This window comes from Tasmannia lanceolata, unplaced genomic scaffold (assembly GCF_043159265.1).
Source record: "Tasmannia lanceolata isolate RefF3 unplaced genomic scaffold, GAP_Taslan_0.1 ptg000006l, whole genome shotgun sequence".
Lineage (NCBI taxonomy): Eukaryota > Viridiplantae > Streptophyta > Magnoliopsida > Canellales > Winteraceae > Tasmannia > Tasmannia lanceolata.
This window is the reverse complement of record NW_027518683.1, coordinates 16,813,962-16,825,454: the sequence shown is the minus strand read 5'-3', so window position 1 is coordinate 16,825,454 and position 11,493 is coordinate 16,813,962. Positions and strand designations below refer to the sequence as shown.

The window sequence follows — 11,493 nt, the reverse complement described above, 5'->3', positions numbered from 1 at the left end:
GTGATGGCCTCACACTAAAAACCCTTCGACGTTCTAGGAAGGGAAAAATACACTTAGACCCACTGTGGTTTCAATTTGTGTAACGTAGACCCCCTCAGAATTGACGGTTCGTCCGATTGAAGAGTTAGGAATTTAGGATGATCCTATGGAACTGATTTTTTGGCACACCCTATCTATGTCAGGCCCATCAAATGAACGCTTTGGATCATCCAAATAATGTGGGCCCACTGTGTTTTTTATGGTGTTTAGATTCGGGTATGGGGTTTGGGCCCACTACCAAAAACACAGTGGACCCACATTGTTTTGGATGATCTAAAGCGTTCATTTGATGGGCCTTGACATAGATATGGTTTGTTCAAAAAATCAGCTCCATAGGATCATCCTAACCCTTCAATCTGTGGATGAACCGTCAACTGAGGGGGTCTACCTTGCACAAATTGAAACCACAGGGGGTCTGCTTGTAACTTTTTAAACATTAGGGGTTAAGTTGAAGTGTATTTTTCCCTTTTAGAAATTAGGACTACCTAAACGGCTAAACCCTCCAATAAAGGGCACAAAACCAAGAGATAGATATAGTGACAAATTGTGTGGAGCTCACGTGGGTATTAGTCTTTGGGTCCCACTCAAATGAGGAGTTCTAGTTAAAATAGTAGTAGTAGTAGCGGCAGTGGCAGTAAAAGTCTTTTAATTTTAGTGGGATAAGAAGTAGAGTTTGAGTAGGAAATTAAGGGGGCGTTTGGATAAGCGGGTTTTAGAATCCGGGATTTCTTCAAAATTGTAGCTAAGAGACAAGAGAAGAAGCGGACCGGCCGTCGTTTTTTACTCATTTTTTACTCCTCGCCCTTCTTCCCGTCAGCAAGAGAGTAGCGGATCCTCCCATATTTTAGAAATTAGGACTACCTAAACCATAGGGGGTCTACTTGTAACTTTTTAAACATTAGGGGTTAAGTTGAAGTGTATTTTTCCCTTTTAGAAAATAGGACTACCTAAACGGCTAAACTTTCCAATAAAGGGCACTCAACCAAGAGATAGATATAGCAACAAATTGTGTGGAGCTCACGTGGGTATTAGTCTTTGGGTCCCACTAGAATGAGGAGTTCTAGTTAAAATAGTAGTAGTAGTAGCGGCAGCAGCAGTAAAAGTCTTTTAATTTTAGTGGGATAAGAAGTAGAATTTGAGTAGGAAATTAAGGGGGCGTTTGGATAAGCAGGTGTTAGAATCTGGGATTTCTTCAAAATTGTAGCTAAGAGACAAGAGAAGAAGCGGACCGGCCGTCTTTTTTTACTCATTTTTTACTCCTCGCCCTTCTTCCCGTTAGCAAGAGAGTAGCAGATCCTCCCATATTTTCAGGTTTTAGAAATCTTAGGATGCAGGATAAATTTTTAAAACCTGATTTTCTCGCTTAAAATCCAAGAAACACTATCAGGACAGCATACAACAGCTTGATCATGAACCCTCTTTTACACTGTTTTCAAACTAAAAACTTGGATTCTAAAATCCGCGTATCCAAACGGCCCCTAAGGGTTTGGTTTCTATACGTAGTGGACGTGAGATATATGTGATCAGCTTTGCTGGAATAACAAAACAAATATCAGTTTTTTTTTATTCTCTTGTCTTGTGGATTTAAGGATTTGTTTCTCAACAAGTTGGTCATCTTTTCACATGCTTCTGCCGTGTCACTTAAGATCATTTGAAACATTATAAATGTAGATTTCCCAATTACCTATTGAATAGCTTACATCTCTTAGAAAACAACACCCACCATGATCATCTAAAGGGTGCCCTTGCAAAAATCAGCTACAAGGGTGCCCTCCATTGGATCCACGTAATCAAAATGAACTTATAATAGCATAAACATGTAAAAGTAAATGAAAAATTATTGCACTTTGATTATGTAGATGCAATGGGGGCGTCCTTGCCATTGATTTTTAGAAGGGAGCCCTTAGTTTAGCATTCCTCTATGAAAAATACATGTTTCTATGATTAATAACTCCGAGGAAAGCTAAACTCAATGGTGACTTTGCAAAAACCGTAGGAACGCTAAACTGAAGGTGCCTTTGCAAAAACCAGCCACAAGGGCACCCCACTGTATTTTTAAGTCTAGTTATGAATAAAGTGACATGGCAAACATGACGCCTTAGCTCTGGTTTTTTTCAAGGATGCCCTTGAGTTTAGCCTTCCTCATTTTTTTATTATGTAAAATTAGAATAAGAATCCGTAAGGTATTTAAAGCGAAATTTGCATCTGCAAGGTATTTAATAGCTATGTAGAAATTTAAATGTATGACCCCCCCCTCCCCCTTCTTCTCTCAAAACGGATAAAATCCCCCCCTCCCTTTAACGGTTTCTGTGAGAATGGTTTACTGCTCGAGGAAAAATTCACTCCCTTTAATGTTTTTCTTTGCCTTTAAAACTTAATGGATAACGTTAAAGGGGGGATTTTATCCCGGGGGGATACATTTCCCTATTTTTGCCCCACCTTTTTTTAACTTCTCTCTCCCCTATTACTAGCTATTGCAAACAGAGAAATTATAGTGTAAGCGCGTACATGTATGTAATGGGGGTATGACAGAAGACTCCGAGGTCGGGGGTTCGATCCCAGCTTACCTATCAAAAATAAAATAAAAATGGGAGTATGACAGAAGTACAATCCTGCCTCTTAAAATTTGTGTTGTTGGATCAAATATCAAGCGCGGGAACTTGATGATTATGCGCATGTTTGCCTGGACTCGATATGTTAAGTCTCGCATGTATTATCTTCTAGTGAGGTCACAACCGGTCATCCATTATTAATATGAAAAATTAAAAACCTCAATGCCATTGAGGTTTAAACAGCCAAGTTCCCACGAGGGGAACATCAATAAAGAACTTTGCCTGCAAGGCTTGCGACGCTTGAGAAGATGAGATTTTCATATTGTTAAATTCTCTTACACCTGCTCTAGATCACTATTCTAAGATTTGATTCTCGGTCATGTATCTCACTACATCAACCGCATTTGAGACCTTCGCAATCTCCCTAGGTCAAGGATTTTCAAGCTTTGTGTAATAATAGGTAAGAGTTTTCAGATGAATGATTGGTGATCCGTTTCATGTAAAACTAGGATCAGGGCATTCATTTAACATCTAAAATATGTCATGATCACTTACACAATATATAGGCGAGTGATATTCCCCCCCTCCCATGCATATTCCCCCCCCCCTTAACAGAACTCGTTAACTTTTATGCTTTTGGAGTTAACGGTTGCTTCTCCACCCCTTCATAAAAGTTAACGAAAACTGTTAAAGGGGGGAAATAGCCATCAGAGGGGGGAAATAAGGGAAAATATCACTGCCCAATATATATAATCAAAACTACATCACATATCTAAACTGATATAAGAATACATTAATTTAGAATACAAAAGAATGATTACTAACTCATCTTGATTTGCCATGGCCACGATTGATGTGGGATGGACCTTTTATTGCCTCTGGTTGACCTAATTTCTGATGGGGAAAATCTCCTTATAGTTAGTTAGATGGCAATAGAGACCAACTCCCACATATAGTTGGGTTCTAATAATTAATGCTCCATAACTTTATAATCTTTTGCATCTTATTGTGTAGACTGAGAATCCTTCCACTGCTGATAATTTATACCCTCTTATTTCTAATACTTTATATAAAAATACAGTGATTTAAGACGTAAGCGAGCACCTTCTTTGGAGATATTGTTCAGAGTACATACAAGTGAACATTAATGCTATTTAAAGTACATATTGTATTTAGGTACATTGGAAACATTCTTTAGTCTCTTCAGTGAAGTTCTTTGTGGTGATTGCAGTGGCCATGGACTTTGGTGTAACATTGGCAACGACATCAATGAAAAATGCATGCATGGTAGCAATACCTGACTCTCGCTTGAGAACGACAGTAGGAGGTTGCTACATGTTTTTTCTTTCCAGATAGACAAGTGTAGAATATAGTGCCCGAGAAATGTAGGTAGGACAAGGGCAAAGAGTTGATTTTTTTTTTTTCAAATGCCACATGGCAAGGGGTAGGGAAGTGGACAAACACATATATGACAATTAATACGATCTAATAGCTTATGTAAAATACGACCACCGGGAATATTAACTATTAGAGCCCTGACTATATTAATAGAAAAAAAACCTCTTCGAGTTTCACCTATAATAGAACCCTTATTAGCTTAATCGATTTAATCAACTACTAATCCTGACGTAGCTAATTTAAGGCTACATTAATCATCCATGTCAATAAGATAAGATGCACTGATTATCCTTATGTGCCTTACAATAATTTAACACAATCATTCATCAATTTAGACAGTTGATCTAAGATCAATGATTGCCCATATAAGACCATACATTTCAAACTAGATTGGCCCATTGATGTTGTTGCGTTGGAGGTCCAAAATTTGAACAAAAATGCATAAGCACTCCACGGTTTTCTCCTTGAGAGTTCAAAGGCTTCTTCCATTTGATTGCAAATTGTAGGACAATAAAGCATTTGTGGATGATTCTTGGCATCACGAACCTTAAATGCCTTAGTGATGATGCGGACAGACAGGTCTATCAGAGCATCCAAATTCCAAGGAGACCATCGATCTTGTAGAACATGAGAGATTGAGACCATTGATGTTGTAGAATATCATGAGGCGACCCACATGGACATGGTCCCGTCCCAAACGGGCATCCAATGTACAAAGATATAATTGCCTTTGAGTCAACGGATATGATATTGTAAGTGAGGCAGAAGTGGAGTCAAGCAAGAGTCTAGGAAGGAACATAAACGTGTGTATTGAGAGAGAGAGAGAGAGAGAGAGAGAGAGAGAGAGAGAGAGAGAGGGCAGTGGCCACATGATTTGAGCTTTTGGATAAGGTGACTCTGTAAGACAAAGCATCCAAATTCATTTGGAAAGATATACAGTACAGGTATTGCCAAAGTGAAGAGAGAAACCATGGACATGAAAGATATTCTCTCTATGAATGGAGGAGATGGAGAAAATAGTTTTGCCCAAAACTCAAGATTCACGGTTTGTTCAAATCCTTTCCAATCTCATACCATGTAATGAATAATGAACAAACAAATTAAGTTAAATTACACTAATGGTTTTTTATAGAGAAAAGTGATATCCTTCACAAAGCCAATACTAGTGAAGGCCATTCAAGATCTATATTGCACTGAATTATCCTTTGAGGTCTTCAGCATAGCTGACTTGGGTTGTTCTGTGGGGCCCAACACCATGTCTGTGATCACAGCCACAATCGAGGCCGTGGAGAAGATATGTAGTGAATCAAAGCGGGAATTGCCTGAAATTCAAGTGTTCTTGAATGATCTCCCAGGAAATGATTTCAATTCAGTATTCAGAAGCTTGCCTACTTTCATTCGAGAAATGGAGGAGAAAGTAAATGATAATTTGTCGTGTTTTGTGGCCGGAGTTCCCGGTTCTTGTCATGGAAGACTATTTCCAAGGAATAGCTTGCACTTTGTCCATTCTTCTTACAGTATCCACTGGCTTTCTCAGGTGAGTCTTCTATCTACTCCCAAGTTAGGTGTACAATGTTTATTCAATCCCCTGATGATTGAGGGTAGGGCTGCAACTCGGGTCGGGCGGGTCGGGTTTTGGAGAACCCAACCTTACCCGAGAAATATCTCGGGTCGGGTCGGGTCGGGTTTTTTTTCGGAAAACCCACGATTCCCAAACCCGGCCCTACCCATGATAAATCTCGGGTCGGGTCGGGTCGAGTCGGGTCGGATTTTTTCACGTTGACACAATTTTTTAAGGAAAATTCTTGTTTGGCAAGGCAACTCAACTCATAGAAGTAAAAATTACACTCACATCACACTTGAATCAAAAAATGATGTAATTACACTCACATTACACTTGAATCAAACAATGTTGTAATCAAACAATGTTGTAATTACAATCAAACACTTGAATCAACTCAACTCATAGAAGCAGAAATTACACTCACATAAAATAACAGTGGGTGTGTAGGTTTTCACTTTTAACTTTTAACTAACAATAGAAAAAAACGTACATACTATAACTTATGTAACTCGGGTCGGGTCGGGTCGGGCCCCTTCAAACCCGGCTCGACCCGAGATTCATGCGGGCTTTTGAATGCTCAACCCGGCTCGACCTGAAACCCATGAAACCTGAACTCAACCCAGGCTATTTTCGGGTCGGGTCGGGTCGATGCGGGTCAGGTAAAACCCGGCTCGAGTTGTAGCCCTAATTGAGGGGCCTTTGGATAAATCCAGGATTTAACTTTAAAGTATTGTTTGGCGGCTCAAATCCTAGATTTCTTCCTCCTCAATGTCACCCATAGTTAGCAAAATTCTGTATTAAACGGCATTTTTTTTTTTTTGCACTTTTTATTGGTGTGCCGTTTAAAACTTTGTCTTTTTAGGCAAACAAAATGCGTTTTAAACACCTTTTTTTGGCCAACTTTCCAATTTTACTCCCACCATATTTTGTAAATGACTAGTGATAAATCGACTCCCAAATATCTTAAATCGACTCCCCATGTGTCTTTCTCTCTCTAGCCCAGAGGAGAGAGAAAGACACATGGGGAGTCGATTTAAGATATTTGGGAATCAATTTATCAGTCCCCAATTCTTAATTCATTTTCTTGTGTTCCCGTTTTTTTTGAACCAGTACCGTATTAAACTGGAATTTTTGCCGTCCTGTTCTTTTGTCGAATCACGTTTTGCTAACTATGATCTCACCACAGGAATCTCTCTTTATTTATTTTTACATATAGAGAGAGAGGTGAGAAAGATTCAATGGAAAGAGTAGGGATTGAGACAGATCAGTGGATGCACAACAAATGTTTGGCGAAATGTGTGAGAGAGATTCAATGGAAAAAAGCAAGGATTCAGGCAGATCAGTAGATGCACAACTGACATTTGACAACATGTGTGGGAGAGAGATTGAATGGAAAACACATGGATTGAGGTGGACGAGGTTAATGTAGAACCTTGGAGGGACAGTTCGACCCTATGTATTATCTAAATCCACCATGGACGGTTGCTCATGATTTCCAATTAATTTTTTAACTAAGAAATTAAACATTGAAAATCCAAAATCACTATATTTTTACAATCCATGGTTGCATCCAAACATCATAATATTAAATCCTTAAAAACTACAGGATGTTCTCCAAACAGTATATTTTAGAATCCAAAATATAAATATCGAGATTTCTTTAATCCTAGAGTTTTATAAAATATAGGATTTTAAAATGATGGTATCCAAGAAGGGTTACTAATAAATTTTTTACCCTTCGGCCATGTTTGGCAACTATGAAATTTTTTCCCCGTGTTATATCAGTTTATAATGGTGTGAGGGAGGAGTAAGTAGGCTAGGTGAAGAAGAGAAGTAAGAGAGCATGAGTACGCAGCGGTGAGAAAAGGCTAAAAAACAGGGAAAAATAAATCATTTTTTTAGCAGCCTTTCCTCACTCTCTTCATCACTCCCGCCCTCCCTCATCACTGAGTAAACTAGTATTCCATGGAAAAAAATTCATGATTGTTAGACGTGTCATTTATATTTGAAATTTTGAATTGTGTATCTTTCTAAATATGGTTGCTCAAAACTTGGTGAAGGTTCCTTGTGGGCTTGAGAGCGAAGAAGGTTTTCCATTAAACAAGGGAAAGATCTACATATCTATGACAAGCCCTCCCTGTGTTTGGAAAGCCTACTTGGAGCAATTTCAGAAAGATTTATCCTTATTTTTAAAGTCCCGATCAGAAGAGATGGTTACTGATGGTCGCATGGTTTTGATACTTCATGGAAGGAAAACTGCAGATCCATCAACCAAGACGAATTGCTATATGTGGGAATTGTTAGCTGAAGCTCTCAATGACATGGTTTCACAGGTAAAATTCTTGACTATATCCTCTTAGAACTAGATCTAACATCTAGAAGTTGATTTCATGATATAAAATTACAAACCTAACAGATCTAGTTCATCCATCTATAGATCTAGCTATCTAACATTAGAATTGATTTCATGAATAAAATATTACAAACCTAATCGATCTAGTTCGTCATCTATAGATCTAACTAGGGGTGCAAGTTTGGCCCTGTCAGCCCTGACCCGCCCTGAGTCCGAACAGGGTCAGGGCTGGATTTTCCAACCCTGAGGGCGGGTCAGGCTTCATTTTTTTAGACCCTGACTCAGGTCGGGTCGGGTTCTAGGTTAATGCCTCGGGTACCCTGACCTGGCCCAACCCTAAGTTTTCTATTATAGAATTGAACCATCTGTGCATTTGCTAATGTTTTCTATTATCTTGGATTGATGTTTCTTTAGATTATTATTATTAATTGTCTCTGTTGTCCGTCATGTTGTTGAATTCATATTGTCTTATTTTGTTTCCTTTCTCTGTTTATTGATCATTTTGATCTATATGATAAGTGGTTGCTTTATTTTTGGCACTCTTAACAGGTATTTGCACTAGGGTGTCAATTAGGGCCGGCCCGGCCCTGCCCAATCAGGGCCAATCAGGGCGGGCCAGGGCCAGCACTGAGCCCTGTAGGGCGGGCAATGGGTTGAGGTTTTTGGGCCCTGACTTAGGGTCAGGGCGGGTCATGGCCGAGATAATGGGTTCCAGGGTTGGGCTAGGGTTTTGAAAAACCCGACCCAACCCGACCTTGTTGCAGCTCTAGATCTAACTATCTAACATTAGATCTATATCAATCTGTATAGTCTAGCCACATACATGGCTAGAATAAGAAAAACAAGTTTACATCTTACCCTCACTCGAATACAATTTATATAATCTGACCATCGTTTCTTTGAGCTGCCCATTTAACAACAAATATATCAGAAGGGTTAGGATTATCCTACGGAGAAAATTTTTGATGCATGACCTATCAATGTAGGGACCAACAAACAAATTATTTTTTATCATCCAAATGAGGTAGGCCCCACTATACCTTCTTTGTATAGTATTTTAAATCACTACAACTTCTCTGCAATGGACTCTCTACGGTAGTTATTAGCAAATGAACGGTGGAAGAAGAAGAGAGGTCACTGTCTCCTTTTAACAAAAACATTGAATCCACGAGGAAAATATTAGGAAAAACTTAATCCAAATTTTATTCAATGAAGGAGATATCTACATGCACCACTCGACTTATATTTATAGATATCAGATCCTTCTTCCCTTTTGAATCCTACTCAAAACTCTTTCCCTAATTCTATCTAAACTCTACCTCTAGTCTAACTAAGACTAGGACTCCTAACATGACTATAAATCTTTTAATCCAATAAATTAATTCTAATTAGAGTACAAAGAAGCCAAATATAACAAAAAACAAAAGGAAAACATGAAAACAGAAAAAAAATAGTTCTTGAAGAGACTGAAAATCAAGAGAAGGTTTAAAGAACACAACCTTAGCTTCCAATTTTTGTATTTTTAGCATCAAAGGATCAACCTTCTCTCTCTTAAAGCTCGTTCTATGTCCTTTCATTAAGTTAGTTTCTTTCCAACATTAAATTATATTTTCTTGTATTTTATATATATTTCAAAATATTTACTCGACCTCCTATTTAACCCCTTGACTCACGGGGTCAACATGACAACATGACCAACAAAAAACTTATGAAAAATGATATGGAGAGTATAAACAACTAAATGAATTCTCTTTATATATTTTATGAATATTTCAAAAATATTTACTCAACCCACTAGTTAACACCTAATTTTTGCCATTTCCATTTCTATTACAATTCTCTACGAGTTGTAGCCATTGGATATTACAAAAATTTCGCATGGTTTTAACACCTAATTCTTGCAATTTCCATTTCTTCAACAGAAAATTGTTGATAAGGAGAAATTGGATTCCTTTAATGTGCCTTACTACATTCCATCCCCAGAGGAATTCCAAGACGTAACAGCAAGCGAGGGATCCTTTTCAATTGAATACATTGAGACATTTGAACTAACACATGGGGATGAGATGGAGAACGATGATCGGGTGTATGGAGAAAATGTAGCTAAAAATATAAGATCCTTTACAGAACCCTTAATCTCATACCATTTTGGAGAGGAAATGCTAGACAAGATGTATGAGACATTTGCACATATACTCGTAGAGGATTCTGCCAAGGAAAGAGCCTCGACCACAAGCATTATAACAGTCTTAAGGAAAAAATAGTTGGCTACTGTACAAGCTCAATTATATAAGTATTGTAAAATTTTATTTGATTTGGATCTTAGAGGCGGGAATCTTCCCTCGGAGTGCCGCTCCCACTTCGGAATCTCGATTCGGTGCTCCTTAGGAAGAAGCTTCAAAGGAGAGCGACCCCAAAGAGCGGGAACTGCTCCCATGACGCTCTCAACATGCGTCTATTACTCCATAAGTCCCACCATCACCAACTTCCTTGCATCGAACTCCTCCAACTCTTCAAAGTGCTTCATTGGAGCAAGCATAAAGGCTTGTGCATCTTCAGAAGGCACGAGGAATGAAGTGCTCCCAAACTTAGATGGTTAGAAATTATTCTTCACAGATGGTTAGAAATTACTGGTTTTTGATGTACTTAACTTTTGAAAGATGCATATAAAAATGGTTATAAACTATTATTTTTTTGATGTACTTGAATTTTAAAAGATATATAAAGAAAATATTACATTACACGCTCCCATAGCGCTCCCAAACTTAGAATCTTTTAAACCTCATGTTTCCCCGTCCCCGCCCCCGCCCCCGCTTCGTGCTTCTAAGATTTGGATATAGAACTGGGTTTTGTGACTCATCTAAAATAAAGGTAGTTTCTGCTCGTGAGCTTTCAACTTCTTGCAATTTTGGCCAAAAGACACGCAATATATATGCTCCGTTCAAGCCCAAAAAATGGTTTTGCTCTTTTGAGTTGGATTAACTACTACTTCTTGCGAGGTGCTTTGAAGCACAGTTCAAAAGCTAGTGGTGGTGGTCAATTCTTGGATTCCGAAGGTCAATTGCTTCTTGGATTTGGTACTAGTGCTGGGCTGCAATCATAGTTTGGAGTATTTGACTATTTATCTCGGCGAATTTCTTGGGAAGGGTGTATCTTGGGATATTTTAATTTTCTTTGGTTATCTTCTGTTTATATCAAGAAAAGATGGGAAAATGGGGACAAATAACTTTGTTTTATGCTTCTTTGATTGGCTGCTAAGAGCTTTTTGGGAAATGAGTTCGTCCCATTATCAAAATACAATCAGGCGAAAAAAGGGGAGAGCTCTCTCTTCCTGGTTGTCATGTAGCTTGACCCTCTAGAGCAACAAGAATCCTTAGAATGTGATTCCAATTCAACCCTTTATAATTGAGATTTTGAGAAGAGTTGCTCTTTGGAGAGATGAAAGTGTTAATGAACTCTGTAGAAGAAGTAACGCACGTGTATCTGTACATAAAGCTTGTAGTTTCTTCTAGAATAATGCTTTGCCAAAGATTATCATGTCAGCTTTCATCAACCATATATTACATGTGCGCCTTTTTTTTTTGTTC

General features: G+C 38.4%; 1 protein-coding gene across 1 annotated transcript; it reads left to right on the top strand.

The window, feature by feature from the left end:
- The first annotated feature begins 4,773 nt into the window (after positions 1 to 4,773).
- Positions 4,774 to 10,654, top strand: LOC143879925 (3,7-dimethylxanthine N-methyltransferase CkTbS-like). Its single transcript, XM_077382620.1, has 4 exons — positions 4,774 to 5,034; positions 5,122 to 5,526; positions 7,614 to 7,886; positions 9,829 to 10,654. Exons 1-4 carry the CDS (start codon positions 4,960 to 4,962, stop codon positions 10,168 to 10,170), a joined length of 1,095 nt encoding a protein of 364 aa, XP_077238735.1. The 5' UTR covers positions 4,774 to 4,959; the 3' UTR covers positions 10,171 to 10,654.
- The last annotated feature ends 839 nt before the right edge of the window (positions 10,655 to 11,493 follow it).

Excerpts from the sequence above, each read along its gene's own strand:
- LOC143879925 (XM_077382620.1), top strand. The coding sequence starts at position 4,960 with ATGGACATGAAAGATATTCTCTCTATGAATGGAGGAGATGGAGAAAAT. Across the intron at positions 5,035-5,121 it reads CCCAAAACTCAAGATTCACG|AGAAAAGTGATATCCTTCAC; the intron begins GTTTGTTCAAAT and ends GGTTTTTTATAG. Across the intron at positions 5,527-7,613 it reads GTATCCACTGGCTTTCTCAG|GTTCCTTGTGGGCTTGAGAG; the intron begins GTGAGTCTTCTA and ends AACTTGGTGAAG.